We start from the raw sequence: 21,355 nt of genomic DNA, 5'->3' as shown, positions 1-21,355 counted from the left end.
ACTGTTTCACCATAACATCTAGAGGGGCGCTGTTTCACTCTTTGTAAAATACTCAATGAGAATGGGGGAGAGACGGGCCGGCGGAATAATTACCGAAACTAAACGAAGTGTTTTTATGTATTTATTAAAATTATAACTACAATCCAAAAAAACAGGGGAAGCCTGGCTTCCCTTGGCCTCCAGGAGAAAACGCCACTGAGTTCAAGGGATAATTCTCACCCACCTCTTGCTCTTGCCCTGCACGTGTGCCAGTTGAGCTGGTTCTTCCAGCAGCTCAACTCTGTCCCTCATCATGAACGCAGGAGGCTGGCTGTATATCTGAACTCACGCCCTCATCATTCTCTTCATCATCTTGCACTTGTTCTAAGCTGCTGCTGATAATGCTCGTAGCAGCGCTGCTGCCAAAAAGGTCTGTCAATTTGCGACATGTATATGCTTCACCTGCGAGTGACTTCATCTTTTTTGTTCTCGCCTTCTCGGCCCCACCTTTTTCTTTTCGTTTTCTTTGATTTGTATCCATGTTTTTGTATTCTTCCTGTCTGCCGCGGCGTCTAATCCCTTCTCTTCGTGTGGCCGGTCTTTTTTCTTCTTCGTGTGTTGTTGACAGATAAGAACCACACAACTGCATTAGCGGCCGCTGTCGCCCGTCAGCGCAACTTAAATGATGCCGTTAAACAATTTTTTTTTTTAAAGGGCCGGCCGGCCGTCAACGGCCCTTGACGACCGGCCGTTCTGTGGTTCTCCAGATTATACAGATGGCCAGTCCGCCCCTGCATGTACCTATGATCATCTGTTGTCAAACAAGAGTTATTACAGCCTAATAACGAGAAGCCTGTTTCCGACTCACCTTGTGAACGCTACAATATTGTATATATATCCTATATATATGCTAAGGTCCCGCTGCTGACACGATAGCAGTCATTTCGTGCGCATATGTGTAATTAAACCCATGATATCCAAATCTCACTCCAGCCATGTACCCAAAGTTGGCAACCCTGCTTATAAATGATAGCATGCTATCAGGCTAAATCATCATGGTACTATGAGGTCTAAAGTTAAATTAAAGATGTATTTAACATCCCTATCAGCTTCTGTTGTACTTTGTTTAGTGCTATCGGTCATTCTACTGAAAAGGTGGAATCTGGGTGATACAAATCTGCTGAAATATATTCCTTCTAAAAACATCTAAAACCTGTTAAATAGCAATAAATAACTCTTAACTTGATGAATCCACAACAAGTAGAGCTTACAATATTTTTATTATTTTTATTATTTGTATACTTTATACAAAGCTTATTTGTATAGGAATGTCACTGGTGTTACGTGTTACCAGGAAGAAGAGTAACACCAGTGACGGTAACACCAGCGACGGTAACACCACCAGTGACAATTTGGAGAAAACACTACCATTTTAACAAAATGGCTGCCATCTGTCAGTCAATATCAAAATCGTTTAACTCTTCAATACAATACATTTTCCCATTCAAATGTTCACCCCTAGGGCTATGCAATGAGTAACACTAATGACAGACTTGAAAGACGCACGTACAATTTGAAGATAAAATGACACCTTTTAACAAACAAAGTAAGAAGTATCTGACTTTCCTTATGTACATTATTTCAAAAATAAAAGCGTTTTGTGTAGCAGTAACACCAATGACGTCATTTTGGGTGACTGACATTTATTTGATATTATTAATAATAATTTGCGTTTTTTTTTACCATTTCAGTGTTATATTTAATGCTTGTAATGTTATGTAAATATAAATTAGATTTATTTATTGAAAAAAAAATCTTTTAAATTAAAACTAGGCTCCACTTCCATGTATGATCAAAGTGACAAGGCAGTTCCTTGAACTTGGCATTTTAAATAAATTGCAATTTACGTATAAAACCATTTATTTTATTTAGTACCATTGCAAAGACAATCTATGTATTCAACATATATAATGAATGTGAGTATTAGGTCAACATCATGTATTTTGGTGTCTGCAAAAGTAAGTGACAGCACTTCCACCTTTTCTGTTGAATGACCCATCTGGTAAATGTTAGCATGCTATCACGCTAGGCTACAAGCAGAAAATAGTAAATGCTACACAATAACACAATCATCCTTTTTGAGAAGCTTCATGTAAAGAACTGTTTTGCATTTCTTTCTCGATCTATCACTTAAATATTCATTGATCATCAAAATAGTCGATGTATGTTTTGATCGCATAGTTGTTTCACATCTAGGACTCGAGGGGAGTTGAGGCCACCGGAGACTCGTAGGGATCTTTATCCGGCACACCTTGGGTCGACTGTAGAGGAGAGAGACAGAGTTTAACATCATTCTGTATTCATCATTATTATTATTATTATATTATTATTATTAGACCAGTTTATTTTGTAAATATTTGTTAACATTTGTAAAAGGAAACCATTTGCCTTGCCTGTTTCTTGATATTCTGACTACATCCTAGAGAGTTTATTATGTTTGACATTTGGGTCATTCTACAGAAAAGGTGGAATCTGGGTGATACAAATCTGCTGAAATATATTCCTTCTAAAAACATCTAAAACCTGTTAAATAGCAATAACTAACTCTTAACTTGATGAATCCACAACAAGTAGAGCTTAAAATATTTTTATTATTTTTATACTTTATACAAAGCTTATTTATATAGGAACGTCACTGGTGTTACGTGTTACCGGGAAGAAGAGTAACACCAGTGACGGTAACACCAGTGACGCTAACACCAGTGACAATTTGGAGAAAACACTACCATTTTAACAAAATGTTTCCACGTCAGGTGTTATGTATGCTAGCAGCAACACACGGAGTTAACTACATTATACAAACATGGGTTAATGATTAGAGGAAACTGAGTTATTTAGTTTGTTAATATTTCAGCTATTCTGTTTACAGTCTGTCATCAGATTATTTAATACGATTTGTTAAAGGCTCAGGGCAATCTCGATGACAAAGGTCAATGTTCCCCCCCTGTGAGCCAGCCGCGAGCATGGTCGCCGCGTCTTTATTACGTCATCACAACAACACGTTAGGTTACCAACGTAAGCCTGTTCTGACATTCGGTGATATTTTTTCGGTGCTAAAACCCTTTCGGCCGAAAGCCGAAAGGGCCTTTTTAACCATTTTCGGCCGATAATTTTCGGTGGCCGAATATTCGGTGCATCCCTAGTATTTACCTATAGAAACAAAGTTGTTTCTGTCCTTTAAGTAGGATTCAAACCAATTTAGAACTGTTTTCGAAAGTCCCACCCAGTTCTCCAGTCGGTCGAGTAATATGCTGTGGTCAACAGTGTCAAACGCAGCACTGAGATCTAATAATACTAACACTGAAGTTCTGCCACTGTCTGTGTTTAAGTGGATGTCATTGAAGACCTTTACAAGAGCAGTCTCAGTGCTGTGGTTTGGACGAAAGCCTGACTGGAACACATCGAAACAGTTATTTAAATGCAAGAAATTACTCAACTGTTGAAAAACAACTTTTTCAATGATTTTACCTAGAAATGGGAGGTTTGATATGGGCCTGTAATTGTTCATTACTGAAGCATCTAGATTATTATTTTTTAAGAGCGGTTTAATGACTGCCGTTTTCAGGGCCTGTGGAAAAATACCTGAGTGAAGAGATTTGTTTACTATATGAAGTAGATCTGAGGCCATGCAACGAAAAACATCTTTAAAAAACCCTGTTGGAATAATATCAAGGCAGCAGGAGGAGGATTTCAGAAGTTGATTAATGTCCTCTAGGTTTTTATCATTAATCTGATGGAATTGTGTCATGGTGTTTGAATTGATATTAGGTGGACATAGGGACAACACATTTGCTGTACCTGATGCAGCAACACATCCTCACTCCCAGGTCGGCCTATGTTGACGTTATGTCAAGTCCTGTGTCGGCTTTTTCCAACGCAAGGGGGGGGGCCTTAGCGTCCATTTTCAACGCAAGGGGGGGGCCCTTAGCGTCCATTTTCAGCTTTCCGGGATGTCCATATGCTTCTATGGACGCTCATGGAAGCACGGCATTCGTTTGTGTCGGCTGCCCTTAAAGGCAATGTGAGCGTCCATTCTCATTGGATAACGGAGAATTGTACACCCGGAAGTAAGTATTCCCCTTACTGTCGATTGAGTTTACAGTGTTATCTGCACTACTCATCGACTAAAAAACACCAGATTATCCTTGTTAATTACACAACATTGATTGGTTTAAATTGTGTGCAATGCTTTTGTATTTTTCCCCTTCCATTCGGAGAAACAAATATTTTTTCGGAGTAAAGGATGGCAGAAGACACTACACTACCCAGAATCCCCAGCTATCGTTTGGACTACACCATGTGCTCTGTTTGACAAACCCCGTGATAGACCTCAAGCTCTGTGATTGGAGAGTGTGCTCCGAGGGTTACGCCGATTCTCGAACAGCACTTGAAATGGGATGGAACCATGCACGGCAGACTGTCCAAAACTGGATTTGAACGGGTCCACCACGTCCCCCCCTCCCCCACCCCATCCCCAGAACTACACATGCTGGCTATTCTGTTTCGCAACATGTTCTCTATCTATGGCACGTCTCTACTGGGAGTTGTAGTTATAAAAGACGTTTTCGTATTTCCCATAATAAGAAGTTGCCAGTATTAAACTGTGTACATCCCTGGAGGTTTAGAGGATAGGAAACACTCACATTTAAAACATATAATTAATAAATGGGTGAAAATTGCTTGTGCCCATAAGGGGCAGCATTAATATATATACACACATGCCAGCTAAGGTCAGAAGAGCTTTATTTAACAGCTGGTCTTATGTGTGTGACCACTGTTGTTAATTGATAACATTACATTACATTAATTGATAAGCCTGAAACATGCACTTGTCAAGGTTCAGAGGCACATTTTGCAAATATGGCAGTAGCCATCGATCAGCTTAAGATAAGATATACTTTATTGATCTCAAGTTGGAACATTTGCTACATCAGCATGTGTAACAGTTAAATATGCAGTGGTGTTTATTTGTAAATCATTTAGTATAATCACACAAATTCTGTGTTTTATATTCAACAATTCTGTGTTCTTTATTTATTGATTGTTCAATACCTGACAAGGTCGGAGATGAAATATCTACATACATCTTATAAGAGTATAATACATTATGTACAATGTCAGTTAAAATAAGTGCTTCAACATAGTTAACATTGCTGGAGGTATATGCACAAATATTGATAGATGTCTTGTAATGCACTATTGAGGAACCTGCGACCCAAGTTTTTCATTCAATGCATAACTACTACACCATAGTTGTGTAGGCCTATATGATATGTCAATAAACCTTAGAAAATCTTGAAAGGGATGTGCAAAATAGTCATTATATACAGTCTTTAATTAACTATTAGTAGAGAATAACGAGTAATGAATATACTTTATAGGGATCCTATTAATATCTAATAATAAAAATAATGAAATTCAATAACATGCTTTAACCACTAGGTGTCCCTTTATATCAGCTGTGCACCTTTATGGTGTAAATACAGCCTATCTACCAATTGGATCAAATATAAAAGTCAGCCTAATTAGTGTTGATACTGCAAGGAGACGTATTGTGTGAAAAGAAATGTAAGATGTTGTTTAATGGCTGATATATTTATGATCCATGTCACGTTTTCAGTTCCTCATGTTTGTCTAGAAGTCTTCTCATCAGGGCTCTATAAATACAGAACTACGGCAGATATGTAATATTTAATGCAGCCGAATCGTGTATTACAATGCCGGTATGTGATGACTTTCAAAGAGAAAAGCAAGCACACTCGGAATAAAGTATTATTTTATTTTTTTAAAATGTTTTCGGTCTGTTTCCGGTATTTGTTAATGACGATGTGCTGTGAGATGTGAGACTGCAATTGCACAGGGGGAAATAACGTATCTTTAGATGCGGATTTTGTTAAACTAATATGTTTGCGCTGTGGACCAACACTATACATTGACGGGGAAAGGGGTAGCAATAAAGATAACACCATTAAACAGTTACACAACATAACAGAAATAATATCGATAGCAGCGTCCCTAGCAACCACCTTGGTAACAATGAAAACGTTATGGACGCAATTTCCTGAAGTAATCTTCGTAATAACTAGCAAACTAAAGATCATGTGGGCACTGCACACATAATCTGAAATAACAACTCATATTTCTCGCATCAAATGACATCAAAACGCATTTGAATGGCCAAACTAACTTTAAAATAGGCATTTTCCACCGAGAATAAAACGAAGTTCCGCCATGTTTGTTTTTTCTGCAGGGAGAAATGTGAAGATCACGTGACGTCAAACAGAGCACATGGTGTAGTCCAAACGATAGCTGGGGATTCTGGGTAGTGTAGTGTCTTCTGCCATCCTTTACTCCGAAAAAATATTTGTTTCTCCGAATCGAAGGGGAAAAATACAAAAGCATTGCACACAATTTAAACCAATCAATGTTGTGTAATTAACAAGGATAATCTGGTGTTTTTTAGTCGATGAGTAGTGCAGATATCACTGTAAAATCAATCGACAGTAAGGGGAATACTTACTTCCGGGTGTACAATTCTCCGTTATCCAATGAGAATGGACGCTCACATTGCCTTTAAGGGCAGCCGACACAAACGAATGCCGTGCTTCCATGAGCGTCCATAGAAGCATATGGACATCCCGGAAGGCTGAAAATGGACGCTAAGGGCCCCCCTCTTGCGTTGAAAATGGACGCTAAGGCCCCCCCCCCTTGCGTTGGAAAAAGCCGACACAGGACTTGACATAACGTCAACATAGGCCGACCTGGGAGTGAGGATGTGTTGGATGCAGAGGCACTGACTGCTTGTCTGATTTTCTGAATTTTGTCAGTGAAGAAGGCAAAATCATTGCACGCCCTGGTGGATAGAAATTCAGAGGCTACTGACACTGGGGGGTTAGTTAGTCTGTCGACGGTAGCAAACAAGGCACGTGCATTGTTTTTGTTTTTGTTAATGATGTCAGAGAAGAAAGACTGTCGTGCGTTTTTCAATTCCAAATTATAAAGGCCAAGTCTCTCTTTATAGATTTCAAAGTGAACCTGGAGATTTGTTTTTCGCCACCTACGTTCAGCTTTTTGACACTCTCGTTTTTCTGCTCTCACGGTCATGGCCTTTCTCCATGGAGATATTTTCTTCCCAGTCACTTCCTTTACCTTAGTTGGAGCAATGGCATCTATAACATTTTAAATTTTTGAATTAAAATGATCTACTAGCTCATTTACTGAGATGTTAGCAGGGGCAAGTGTGGAAGAAAAATTCTGAGTAAACATTTCCCTAGTGTTTTCAGTTAAATATCGCTTTGTGGTTACCTCTTTTGTACATTTTTGTGAACAGAAATAGAGCTCTCAAAGAAAACACAGGAATGATCAGAGAGTGCAACATCAGTCACCACAACCTTAGAGATATTCAGACCCTTTGAGATAATTAAGTCCAGAGTGTGCCCCTTATTGTGCGTGGGCTCCGTCACATGCTGAGTCAGTCCATAGCTATCAAGAACACAAAACAGTTATTTTGCCCCTCTGTCCTGGGGGTTGTCAACATGGAGGTTAAAATCACCAACAATGACTAGACGGTCAATACACACTAGAGACAGCAGTACAGTGAAGTCATCAAAAAAGCTTGCACAGTATTTGGGTGGTCTATAGATATTTAGGAACAGAGCTCGAGAGGAGCATTTCAGCTGAAGGGCCACATATTCAAAAGAAGCAAAGTTCCCATAAGATGTCTTCCTGCATTGAATGGAATCATTGAACAGAATAGCAACTCCACCTCCTTTCTTATGCATTCTTTCCTGACTCATAAAACTAAAGTTGGGAGGGGTTGATTCGATAAGAACAGCTGCACTGTTATTTTGTTCAATCCAAGTTTCCGTTAAAAACATAAAATCAAGATTGTGCTCAGTGATAAAATCATTGATTAAAAATGTTTTTCCTGCCAGAGACCTGACATTTAATAAAGCTAATTTAAGTTTGTTAAACACACTATCAGTCAGGTTTTTTGTAACAAGCTGTGGCTGACATGGAATCTGCTAAATTAGATAAACTCACACAAACGTTTGAGCGCTTCCTGTATCTAAGATGATTCACCGCTCTTAATCTATTACCTATCAACACAGATATCGGCAAAGCTACTGGCAGGCAGGGCCCCGACATGTCCTGGAAAGAGTTGAGAGTGCCATACGCCCTTGAGCCTGGACCCAGCACATATCAGTAAGAGTTTGTTGCGTTTTGTACACACACATTCTTATCAGGCTTCGGAGACTGCAGATGCTTTCTTGAAGGGAGGGGAGGTGGTTGACGTAGGCACGGTGATGGAGACGGGGGAGATGGTGCGGGGGTAGAGGACATGCTGCCAGGGGGGGGAGGTGGTTGACGTAGGCACGGTGATGAAGACGGGGGAGATGGTGATATACATCATAAATAAATTAGATTTATTTATTGAAAAAAAAATCTTTTAAATTAAAACTAAAGGCTCCACTTCCATGTATGATCAAAGTGACAAGGCAGTTCCTTGAACTTGACATTTTAAATAAATTGCAATTTACGTATAAAACCATTTTTTATTTATTTTTTATTTAGTACCATTGCAAAGACAATGTTACGATTATTGTGTTATGTCACGTTTTGTATGTCTTGTTTTGGGTGTTTTCTTCCTTGTTTCTTGTCTGGTCCTTCTCCCTGTGTTTTCCTCCCTGTCGTTAGTTTCCCTGTGTGTCTAATTGTCTGATTGTGTTTACCTCTCGCCCTTGTGTTTCTCCTCCACTGCCCGGCTGTTTCTCGTCTTGTGATTACCCCTCCCTGTCGTTAGTCTTGTCTCTTCCTGTGTTCAGTGTTGGTTCGGCTTTTGTTTGTGAATGAGTTCACTGGTGAGTGTTCTGTTTTGCCCAAGTTATTATTTTATCCTTGAAATAAAGGCAATATCAGTGTAATCTGCATTTGGGTCCTGCTTGCTTCACCCACCGTAACAGACAATCTCTATTTATTCAACATATATAATGAATGTGAGTATTAGGTCAACGTCATGTATTTTGGTAAGCTTCTTACCTCAGATTTATTCTTCTTGGCAGCTTTTTTCTAGAAAAGATCAAATACAACACAGTGATTGACAGTTTAGGACCGAGCAGAGACAGAAAAGTGACCTTCAAAAGTCTTCTGTTGCTTACTTTTTTCCCTTTTGATGGTTGGAGCACATCGTAAGCATCTGTATCCTTTACTCTGTCGAGCTCCTGCAGGAGAAAAGTGTAAATAAATGTGTTAAAGCTGAGCAGTGAGTTTAAACCTCATCTGTTCATCCAGTGTGAGAGCTCGTCTTACCTGGTAAATGCATGCCTTATCTTCCTTCTTAGTCGGTGAGAAATACACAAGAAAGTGAGATAGTCATCAAGCAAAAACACTCATACTCACATCAATATACTTTATATCAACCAATTATTAATAAATAAAAGGAAAACATGGCGACTTACAGGCTCTTCATCAGTCAGAGATAAGGCGGCAAACTACACAGAGAAACAAACAGCATTTTATCAAATTAAAAGTCTGCAACTTTATGACTATTTCAATTAATTGAAATCCCATCACAAGTTACAAAGGTGTATTTATTTAGCAAAAAATTACAATTATTCCCAAGGTTTATTTTCTTCATTGTGATAAATTGTTGCTTGTCCTTATTTGAAACCATTATTAATGTTTTAAAGTGGCGTTTCAGGTTGTTGGGTAGACAAGATAACATATGAAAGAAAATGTGTATACAAGATTAATAGACAGAAATAAATAAAAGATTAAATGATAAAGAAAATAAAGTATTGGCAGAATTTTAAATGAATAATAAGTTATTACAAAATGTATTAGGTAATTTTTCGGACAAGTTATTAATATCTTGCCTAATAACTTATCTCACCTTCTCCCTGAAGAAGAGCCCGGTGGCAATTATGCAGTAAAGGGTCAGAAACGCATCCAGGAAGTAGCAGATGTGAGGGTGAGTGAAGAACGTCTCTACAGGACAAACACAAAAGAAAAACATCATGAATATTAAACTTACACACATTTCTGAGGGATTTCAACACATCATTTTTGTGTTATTTTTCCTCTTAGAGGAAGACATTTTATAACCAGAGGGGAAATTGAAATGATTTATAGGCATTCATTTATGTGAACAATAAATAAGTATTCTTGTGTATTTGTTTGTTATAAGTGTATTGGAGAACCCTATTTGGGTGTTGTGACAAATTTGTGCTTACATTATTTGGTACCCCACATTTAAAAAGGTCTGCCACTGGACATGCTTTATATATTAGTTTAATATATATCATTATGATATAATTAATATAAAACATGAGTAAAATTATGTGTTTATTTCCCCTCTGACTTCAGAAAAGTACTGTGTGTGTGTGTGTGTGTGTGTGTGTGTTGTGTGTGTGTGTGGTGTGGTGTGTGTGTGTGTGTGTGTGTGTGTGTGTGTGTGTGTGTGTGGTGTGTGTGTGTGTGTGTGTGTGTGTGTGTGTGTGTGTGTGCGTACAAGATATTTACTTTGCAACATGGGATGGAAAACAGCCCCATAGTGAAGCATTTCATGATTGAGTAAGACCCCTGAAACAGGAAGTAATGCACTACATATCTGTGGTATGGTAGATTAGCACTTCCTGTCAGAGTGACGGCTGTTAGAGGCCCGTTTATCTCGCTCTGCGGTCGGAACAGAAGCCATAACGTGAGAGCACCACGCCAGTAGTGGGGATTAAATGAAGCTATCACCAAATCTTGATGTCTACATTGACTTGAAGTTGTCACATGTCTTACTTTTAGATTATTTGTAGCTGTAAACAGGAAAAGTGTGTAATAACTGTTGCTGAGTGGGTGGGATAAGCATTTCTGAGAATTGCCGTTAATGACCTGCTGAGCCCACCTCGCAGTTTGTTTTCTTTCGTTTTTTTTACAATATACTTACAATTTGGGAAATACATTTACATGCTCTTCTAACAGAAATGTGCAGATTGAATACAAGCTTGATCTCTGCTTATTCAATAAGAAGCTACAACCAGAAGCCAGTTAGTTTAGGAACAATCTGTTCATCTAACTCATCAAGAAGGTCATTGTATTTTCAAAATGTCAAACTAGTCCTTTAACTTCTCAATTGAAGTTCAAACCAAACATTGTTTATTTTATTTTAAATTCGACTGCAAATCCTCAAGTAAAGAAAATAGTGTGAGGTTGAATCTTGAGTAATGTGTGTAAACTACTTCTAAAATATTTCCAGTCGATTAAATAATGATGTAGTCTTGGCTATGAATATTTAATCACTTACTGCTAACATCGTTAATATACAGTAATTGAAGGCAAAAGATAAGGAGACTGCTTTCAGGATCTAAAGATGTTATTTCATGTAAAAATGTGCTGATTTGGTCATTTTTGAAGGTATCACTTCCCACTTGTTTCACACATACCCTGGTGAATATAGTAAACATGGACGATGCATTTCTTTGTGTTTAGCAACAAATCATCATCGAGTACGAATTGAAAAATTAAGCAATTGTGGCTTTCAGGAAGTTACAAGGTCACAAATATGCAGTGCTCAAATAAACCTATAAATATCTCTATGGCAGCTTCCTTCTACACATTGTAAAGTGTGTTTTACTTCAGAGGGAGTTTTAATGCTGTGGAAAACTCAATTAAATGTTGCTGTTTTCCCACTCAGTATATTCTGATGGGAGATTATTTATTCATGCTTTCCTGTTAATCCTTTCATCACGATGTATCTGAATGAAATACATGACAGGACTTGAAAGTGTTTTTTGATCACTTAGAAAATATTTTTTCACAACCCTCCTCCAACATGAAAGGGAGAGCCTGGGAAACATCAAATGCACAGAAAACTTCTCTAGTTCAGGAAAGATAGGCAGCGCGTTGTTGCGTAATTTTATGGGATGAATTATATAAAGACACACATTTAAATATAACTAGACTAACATGTATCTCTAAAACACGTTTCATGAGCGTCTGAGAAATATAATGTCAGCAAAGAGCCTCTAAAAACAAAAGGAAAAAACATGTTTATTATCAGATCAGTTTTCCTCATTGATAAACAGCAAGATTATATACATAATGTATGTTTGTTTCCAATATAAGGAACTGTTCTCATAACATTGAATGGAACATTTTTCTCTCATTACCTTACCATGTAAGAAAACCTCAAACGGCTCTACTTTTTTCCACAAGATGATGCTGTGTGGAAAAAGATCTTCTATCATCTGTGACTCTTTTGCAACACATATATCAGATATTTTCGTATCTCTCTGTCTTCATCTATCCGAGCAGAGAAGGCCCGTGTTACGGAAGATATCACGACATAATTCAAAATGCATACAAGTTAGGTTTAAAATGAGTCTCTTAACACTTCGTGACTGTTTTCAAATGCCAGCTGGGTGTTTTATTTTCTCTATCACATATACAAACATTTGACCCCAACTCACATGTAAAAGGTTTTGTATTTGAGGAACTTACCCGCAGAGCAGACAGGCAGCAGGACAAACAGCAGAAATACACCTGATCTCAGGGCGTCCATGACTCTTTCTGCACAAACTGAAGCTTTTCTTTGTGTCTTTCTATCCTGGTTGTGTCGGATTGCCTCACTCTTAATGTTTTCGTGTTGAGAGGAAGTGGCTGAACTGACTACCTGCCAATGGACTGAGTCGTTTGCTGTGTGAACTTCAAAGAAGAAGCACAACCTTCAACACCCACTTTTAAGTCACACTGACAGACTGACAGTCATGTTCACTGTTTCCTTCTCTAAAACCTCAATAAATGTGTCCTTCCAGCTTCACTAATGAGTTCCTCTTCCTCTTTATTCATCTTAGATTATATGTACAATCAATTCTCCTTTACTTGAATAAACCCTGAGCTATTTCCCTGTTTAAAGTTGCAATGTCAAAGATTTGGCATGTATTTGAGTTGAAATCATTCAGAAAAGGGCTGTATGCTCAAGGAGATGTTTGTGATTTTTTATTAAACCATTTTTGTAATGATTTGATATCCTTATTGTTGCCGTCTCCCCACACTTCTAACTGGCTGGTTGTGGCAACAAGTGCATTTCCAGGAATCGACTATGCCAACAAATAGCCACATGCACCTAGTCTGTTGCAGGCCACATTTTGGCATTTAGTTTGTCAAAAAACCGAATATCCATAGAAAGGTTTGGTCTCATTTTGAACCAGAGCATCTACAGATTAATCCCACATGATGTAAGACACGATATAAGAAAAATAAGCCCTCTGTTTTAAAAAAAATCTTTGCTGCCATTTGACGGTAAGGCAGCTGGGTGCACTTTTCTACACTAAATGGTTAGTATTATACATTGTGAAATTAAAGCTGTACTAGTTTATAAAATAGAAAACAATGTTATGCAAAGAATTTTGACTTTAGGTGAATTGTGTTCCTTTATCCTCTGGACCTTAAGAGACATATTGCTACAGTTTTCTAAGGTACTTCAAGGGATGAACAACTTCTAAAAGTGCAGCATTTGTCACTGGCCTGTAAACCACACCTTATCAAGCAGAGAGTAGAAATCAGATTGAACAGATCATAAAGTAAAACATGTGGCTGTTGGTTAACACGAGAACATTGGCAGACTGCAGAAAGATTGATTGGAGCCGGCTACAGTCTGTTTAATAAGGGACTGTGTGTTCAAAGGGTCCATGGATAAGTTGACCCCCATGATACTTAAATGTTAGTGTTTGTCTGTGTAAAGGAAGAGGTTACGGACGTTAGACCTCTGTCTCTTTCAAAGGGTCGCGTCTGTCTCAAGTGGCATAATCACACTGATCTGTGAGGAAATTATTGAGCTATCAGGCAGACAAGTGAGGTCGGGTCAGGTTGCACAGAGAGGAGACTTTATTTTGACACTGGTGAGTGAAATGTCCAGGCACTTTTGACTGGGGTCTGACCTCCGGGGCCTTTAATTAGACGTCCACATTCAAGCTTGAGCCTGTGAGTTGGCCAGATAGATACATCTAGTGGGTTTGATTGAGGGACACAGTGAAGTTAACAATACAAAACAAAACTGACCAGCTCACAACAGCTAGATAAACAATGATGATTGCAATTACATTGATATTTATCGGACAAACCTTGCTATATTGCAGTTTTTATGTAGTCGTTATCTGCAAAGTAGGGTGAAAATACAAAACAAATTAATGTGATTCAAATAACAATATTAGTCTCTTATTTGTTTTAGTTCAGTGAGTCTAGTGGCATAAGGTACCTTAACATGGCACTTAAATACAGCATCTACTTTAGTAAATGCAACTGTCTATCAATATTTGTAACAGGTATCCTCCAAAAATGCATTTAGTAGAAAAAAACGTGTAAAGCATACATTTAATATAATACAGCATAGTACAACATACATAAATAAGGTTAAATAAAACAAATATGTGGTATTTACATAAATGGTTATATAGAAATATATTATGTTGTATTGATCACTACACAAAGATAAAAAAAGGGAATAGTAAAATATAAGGGGTATGAATTAAAACAATAAAAAGTGACATATTTAACCTACAAACATTTTTACAAAATTCAGAATAGTATCTCGAAAACGCACTTTAGCTCAGCAAATACACTTTCCACCACTCATTAATGCATGACATTGTCGTATTCCTTTAACTCTTAACGAAAAACACTTAATACGCTTGTCATGTGGCTGCTGTGCATCACGTGACTTTCTGGGTTTTTTCTTAAAGCCCGTCACATGACACTCACTGATGTCAGTTTGTGCTGAAGCTGCGGTGATAAAGTGTTAAAAGGCAAGCTAAATTAACCTCTCAGCTAGCAAATATACACCATACAAAGTTTAAACGTGGTGCCAGAAACGTCAGTGTTTTTGTTACCAGAACCAGAGCTTTATCATCTTAGTAAATCCAGGGCGCTTGAGTATTATTTCACCCTTTGCTGTTGTTGTTACGCTAACGTTAGCTTAGCTAGCACAACATCTTGCTAAGCTAGCCAGTTAGCCGCGTCTTGTTGTTTGTATCCCTGAGAAGCAACTGGAGTGTTACCGAAGAGAGAAGCATGACTCAGATCGGTGCTGCTCAGTCATGGTGGCTGGGAGTAACGTTACAGTTGATTTTAGGTGAGTATTGGCCCATTCATATTCTATCATCGTTTACTACGTTAACCGGGCGAGCAAAACAGTAACGGTTATTGTTTGATGACGTCACATTCCTGATGCCTAATGTTAGCTGACGTTTAGCTAAGGTCACTATATAAACTCTTCTCAACTAGATAGTGAAAAGCAACGTTTTCTGTGTTTTATAAGGGTTTAAAATGTAATAAAACCAGATAAATTAAAGATCAAACAAGCAGCTGATTTGTCAGGCCTACGTAACATATTAACTTGATTTTGGTTGCAGAAATGTTATATACGGTTTATCCTAACGTTACATGATGTACTGTTTAATGATGCGTTCACGTCTCTCTCTGTTTTGGCGCAAGTAAAGGCGTCAGTCTCAGCTCAGTCTGCGGATGAACTCACACTGAGTTCAAAATATGGGAGCGTATCTGTCAGCAGTAGTGTAAAGTAACTTTAAACGTTCACTTCATTACATTAAGTAACTCGCTACTTTGCAGGTATGGATTTATAATACAGAATATAAATCAACCAATAAATCATAATGTGTTATTATAGGTTAAGCTACCCAGCAGTATAGCAAGTTATTTAAATAACCCCCACCTTTACCAAGTTAACATCAATGCATTAAAAAGAATTATACAATACAAAAATGTAATATTTTTAGATCTGAAATGGGCCATACTGTGAAATTAGAACTTGCACTTGAAGTATACTTTAATGCCAATACTTTTGTACTTTTTACTTGAGTACAATTTTGAATACAATACTTTATATGTTAACAATGCTACTTTTACCTGTGTAAAATATCTTCTTACACCTCTGTATGTCACACTATATAACATCAACGATAGCTTTTAAAAGGGTGTTGTGTTCTCATCCAAGTGTTTTCTTTGGTTAAATGCACAAATCACTTACTGCTGGTATAATCCTTGAAATCTGAGCTACCAAATATACGTGCAAGATAGATATTTGTACTTGCGTAGGCTTTGATATCTAATACCTAAAGGGTTCTCATAAAGTCTTGTTTTAATTATGTATTTAGCATTGAACACATTGCACCTCTGAAAATCGTAACTTTGAACTGAAACCTTCTTGCAGCTGGCGTCCTGCTCCAGGGTTTTGCTGCTGCTCAGACGACGGCTGCCCCGCACAAGGAGCCCATGAGACCTGAGAAGGGTATCTATGTGGTGAGCAGCAGCAACGGGACGGCCTGTTTACTGGCCTCCATGGGTCTCCAGCTCAACATCACCTTCAACTCTGTGTCCCAGAATAAGGTGCCTAAATATAAACCCTCAAACAGCTCTCTGAATTCAGCCACATTAACTGGTTCCAAATCCTAAATGTAAACTCCTTCTTTCTTTACAGACTGTGTGGAATATTGTGAACCTCCAGCCGAATGTGACAAAGTCCTCTGGATCATGTGACGCAGACACCGCTTCCCTGCGACTCTCAACCGATGCAGAGAAGACCAACCTCACCTTCTTCTTCTCCCTGGTGGGTAACTCCTGCCTCACAACCTGCTGTATAACATCGCTTGTATTTCATGAAACAGCCACTAGATGGCAGCTGGAGGTAAACTCACTTCACTGCGGTGTAGCTGATTTTTGTTGCTGTTGCTTTTCTCTCCAGAATATTACTAAGTACCACCTGAGTAACGTGTCTCTGTCTGCAGCATGGCCAGACATGAAAGGTGAGTGCACTTAAACCTTGTAGTATTTCACCTTTTATCATATAATGCCAAACCAATCCTGTGGTCAGTTTTTGGAGATTGTTCTTTCATTTACGTGATTACTCTTAGGACCATGGAAAATAAATCCAAACATTACATTTACATTACATTGCATTACATTGCATTTAGCTGACGCTTTTGTCCAAAGCGACTTACAATAAGTACATTCGACCAGGAAGACACAACCTTGAAGAAAACAGAATCATATAAGTACATCAGGTTTCATAGAGCCAAACATTTCAAGTGCTACTCAACTGGCTTTAGGTAATCCAGTCCTTTATTAGTATAAAACAGAAACCTACTCTGCCTTGTAACTCAATAACAGACCGTGATTTGGTGTTCAAATATTGTAAATGAAATGGAAAGAAGACACAGTAGTGCCCTGTAAATGGATATGAGTCGACTGAGCAAACAATTCACTAAAAAATTAAAATGTTTAGACTTTTCTAGCATTGTACCAATTCTACTAATGTCCAAAATGAACTTAAGACAATAAATCATTCACAGAGGCCATTAACATTTCCTTCCTGTTTGAACTTCAGCTGTCACCTGGTAACTGTAAAGCTAGTTGATCTACAACTCCTCGGCTCATCTTTGGTCTCCTGCCGCCGTTCTTTATTCTGTCTGTAACATTGTTGTCTTGCTTATTTTTCACTTAGCCCAGAAGCGATTCTTCATTTTTGTATTTTATTAAACAAGATTATTATATTATGTCTTGAACAAAGCCGCCACCTTTTAAATTCTCTATGCAAGGTGGTGAAGCATTTCGTCAAAGGCACAATCAGTTGAGTTTCCTTAAAGGTCCTGACACACACCGAGCCGATTTCTGCTGAAGTCTTTGCCGGGTGTTCTAGTGCGAAACATGGCCAAGACGTGAGGTGACGCAACAATCGGGTCTGTCGGAACGTGTTCTTTGGTGTCAGTTTGGTGTGTCAGGGCCTTAAGGTTATTGACAAATACAAACATATCCCTTGCAATAATCACTGATAACCCACTACTAATGTGTGGCAGTGTTCTTGGAGTCCAACATCCCTTAATTAAAAACCCAGCGACCAGATGTCTGATTGTAGACACACATCCAAGATGATACAAAATGTCACAAATATAGAGGCAAAATGCCAAGTGGACAAAGCTTGTTCCAGAAAAAGACTAGTGGTTTCCTCGTTTTGTATCACCTCTATTCTTTTTGTTTACTGAACACATCTTCCTCTGTAATCACTCTCTGCTCTGTTTTGTCCCATAGAGCCCGTCTCAGCTGATAACAGCAGTCTGGACTTCCTGCGCGGCACCCTGGGGGTTCTCCTACCTGTGTCGTGAGCAGCAGACTCTGACCGTGTCCCCGGATCTGTCCATCAACACCTTCCAGGTGCAGGTGCAGCCTTCGGCGTCTCAGGAGATCAGTTCGGAGCAGGTACAACTACAGACGCTTTCAAATGTAGCTTTGCATGTCTGTCGCTATATTCTCTAACACTATCGCACTTAAGATTAAACATCCACAAACAAAATTCGCAATTTAAATGAAAGGATTTATGAATATTATTGAATTAACTTCAGCAACACAAATGGATTAGAGCTGACCTTTTTGTTGGATACATTTTTGATATGATAACATCCATCTTTTTCTTTTGTATAATGTGAACTTTTGTGACAAAGCTCTTGTAAATGTTTGGATCACAAACGGCAAAAACAATCATATGCAGCGATCTCTGGAATCTAATCATACAAACAATATGAAACGATACATGTATTCTATCTTTATCTGCATCCGTGCGATTAAGGCAACAATTATGATCACAATTATTTTGATCAATATTGAGATCACGATTATGAGTTTAAGTGACAACAAATATGTTTTTGCACTTTCTCATTTCAATCCTTCAAATGTACAAATTAGGGCTTCACCATATTGGAAAAAAACAGACATTGCAACAAAGTTTTCAGCAATACGATTTTTAAAAAAAAAACGTTACTTTTAAACGTTGCATTTGTATACTCCCTTATTAAATGTAAATTCACTAATCACGTGTGCTTTAAGAAGCTTCAAACTGGGTGATTTCCCGGGTTTTGCTCTAATCCTCTCTGGCGTTCCCCCCCCAGCTGAGGAGTGCCAGTTGGATGAAGACGACATGTTGATCCCCATCATCGTCGGAGCGGCTCTCGCGGGTCTCGTCTTCATCGTGCTGCTGGCGTACCTCATCGGCCGAAAAGAGGAGCCAACGCCGGCTACCACAAAACCATCTGAGGTCACATGACTCAGGGCAGAGCGGTGCGTACCCCCCCCCCCCCCCCCCCCCCCCCCCCCCCCCCCCGAGATTAACCACTGTTTTATGAGACTAAACACTCCACCCTGTGCCCCCCCTCACCCTCCCTGCCTGTGTGTGCTGTTCTTAGCCTTCATCAGTAACGCTAGTCATCATCACGCAGGTTGATTTGCTCCTTCCGGTCTGACCCGCTCATTTGTGTAAAAAAAAAAAAAGGAAAGGGGCTTTGTTAGGGGATTGTAAGGAAGTGAAGGAAAACTGGTACTTTTAGGGAGAGGGCGGATGTTGATCAGAAGTTAGCGTTCTCAATATGTAATGTACTATTTATGATTTCTCTGAAAGGGATTGTGTGATTTTGAGGGATTGTGTGATTTTGAGGGAATAGCTACTCTAGCTTTTTCTTATCGGCTTTAGGGCGACCATTTTTAGTGGTCTTGCCTTAAATGAAGTTTGTTAATATAAAAGGGAATATTTCTGGCAGTCCACTTCAGACTGAAATGATCTGATGTTTTTTTATTGTAACTCTACATTTAGCCCAAGTTTGCAGATTTTATGTAACACACCTTAACCCGACTCTAAAAAGGATATGCAAGAAGTCCCCTTCGTAGCTTGAATTTAATTTTATTTACTGGGATTAGTTATTTTCCTCTTTACGGTACTCGGCACATTTTGTATGGAGACTGAAGATGCAGTTGTGAACTTTTTGTAAAATAGTTGGTTCCATTTGAAAGAATAATTCAACATTTTTGGGGGAAAAAACGAGATTGATACCACTCGGCTGCACAGTAAATGTAAAGCTACAACCAGCAGCTGGTTAGCCTAGCTTAGCATAAAGACTTGCAACAGCGGGAAATGGCTCGCCTGGCTCTGTCGAAGTAAATCCAAAAGTCTACCAGCACTTCTAAAACTTGCCTATTTACTCTGTTGATTGATCTGTGCAAAGTGTAAACAACGAAATATTCTGTAGCACCTACCTAACCCTCCCATTTATCCACAATGTCATGTTTTTGCAATTCACGTTTTGTATTGAACAAATCAATCTTAGATATATTGTGCTGAGTGAGCTTTAGAGGTGATGGTGGGCAGATTTCTTAACTTTTGACAAGCAGTGCTAACTGATCCTCCCGTTTCCTGTCTTTATACTAAACTAATTTAATCAGTTCAGAAATGAGAGTGGTTATCATCTTCCTCTATCTTATCATGTAACTAAAAATGTCAAACTATTCTTTAAGGTCATTGTAGCCACGCTTGGGGTTTACTGTTACAAAGTGAAGTTGCTTAAACAATCGTCGGTTGGCTTATGTGGATGTAAAAGCTCAGGACATCACTGTTGAGTGTTAAAATGTTGACGTGTTACACTCCACCGGGTGGTGTTGTTTGTTTTCTTTTCCACTTGGGTTTTTGCTTCTGAAGTGAAAGAAGTTGCACTAATGTTCTGACAAACAAACAGCCCCATGTAATGATTTAAGAGGCCAAAATGCTCCGGTCAGTGTTTATCAGTGCCTTCCCCGCAGTGACATAGATAGGATGAAAGTAAAGCCAATACCACAGAGGGACTCACTCACTGACACCGTGTGCTGCCATGTCGAGACTCTGTGTCTCACTAAGCCTTCATGTACCGTTACTACCATAGAAATGCATTGTTTGATGTTGTAGGAGAAAGTAAAGATATTTTTTTTCCCATGTTTTTTTCTCCCTCATCTAAATATTCATGTAGTTATTTAATAAGGTTTTAATGGGTTTGTTTGAATTGTTTGTTTTCTAAAGAAGAGGTCAATAAAACTGAATGAACGAGACTTTTTGTTTTGTCTTTACTATACGCTTCAGCAGTGAAACCGGTTCCTACGTTATTTTGGTCTAGAATAATTGGGAATTGTATTCTAGAAATGCATTATTTTAAATTCCTTTTTAACATCTACCATAGACTTAATTATATTAGTGTCAATAATAAAAGTGCCTTTTTTATTATTATTGTTAAATCAGTTTTTGTAAAGTTTCAATAAAATGTAATTAGATTTTTCAGTCATTCAGGTTTTAAATCCTCTTCTAACGAGACAGCTGAAATAAAAGCCCGCAGGACTCTGAACTGTAGTGTTTTAGCACCGTTCATTTTTATCACATCTGAGCTCATACGTTTGTCTCTGTACATGCAGGGAGGAGGAAAGTTGTCCAAAGGTGCGAGACAACATTATGTAACTGTTAAAACAG

At 38.5% G+C, this 21,355-nt stretch overlaps 2 protein-coding genes across 3 annotated transcripts; one reads left to right on the top strand and one right to left on the bottom strand.

The window, feature by feature from the left end:
- Positions 1-1,950: 1,950 nt before the first annotated feature.
- Positions 1,951-12,778, bottom strand: cd247l (CD247 antigen like). Of its 2 annotated transcripts, none has more exons than XM_034213801.1 (7): positions 12,529-12,778; positions 9,932-10,026; positions 9,498-9,530; positions 9,349-9,375; positions 9,198-9,260; positions 9,079-9,108; positions 1,951-2,300 (listed from the first exon to the last, which is right to left on the bottom strand). In XM_034213801.1, exons 1-7 carry the CDS (start codon positions 12,587-12,589, stop codon positions 2,232-2,234), a joined length of 378 nt encoding a protein of 125 aa, XP_034069692.1. In that variant the 5' UTR covers positions 12,590-12,778; the 3' UTR covers positions 1,951-2,231. The 2 variants fall into 2 exon arrangements, with proteins under 2 accessions (XP_034069692.1, XP_034069693.1); XM_034213802.1 differs by having other exon boundaries at positions 9,349-9,372.
- A 1,980-nt stretch (positions 12,779-14,758) lies between these two features.
- lamp1b (lysosomal associated membrane protein 1b) lies at positions 14,759-20,943 on the top strand. The gene is given in 8 exon segments (XM_034213819.1): positions 14,759-15,157; positions 16,256-16,431; positions 16,523-16,651; positions 16,787-16,847; positions 18,130-18,179; positions 18,181-18,265; positions 18,268-18,297; positions 18,984-20,943. Coding segments are annotated over 8 exon segments (747 nt in total). The 5' UTR covers positions 14,759-15,096; the 3' UTR covers positions 19,139-20,943.
- Positions 20,944-21,355: the final 412 nt, after the last annotated feature.

The sequence above is a fragment of the Gymnodraco acuticeps genome, unplaced genomic scaffold (genome assembly GCF_902827175.1).
Source record: "Gymnodraco acuticeps unplaced genomic scaffold, fGymAcu1.1, whole genome shotgun sequence".
In the NCBI taxonomy this organism is placed as follows: Eukaryota; Metazoa; Chordata; class Actinopteri; order Perciformes; family Bathydraconidae; genus Gymnodraco; species Gymnodraco acuticeps.
Note: the sequence above shows the minus strand (reverse complement) of the source record. Positions and strands in the feature narration are given on the sequence as shown.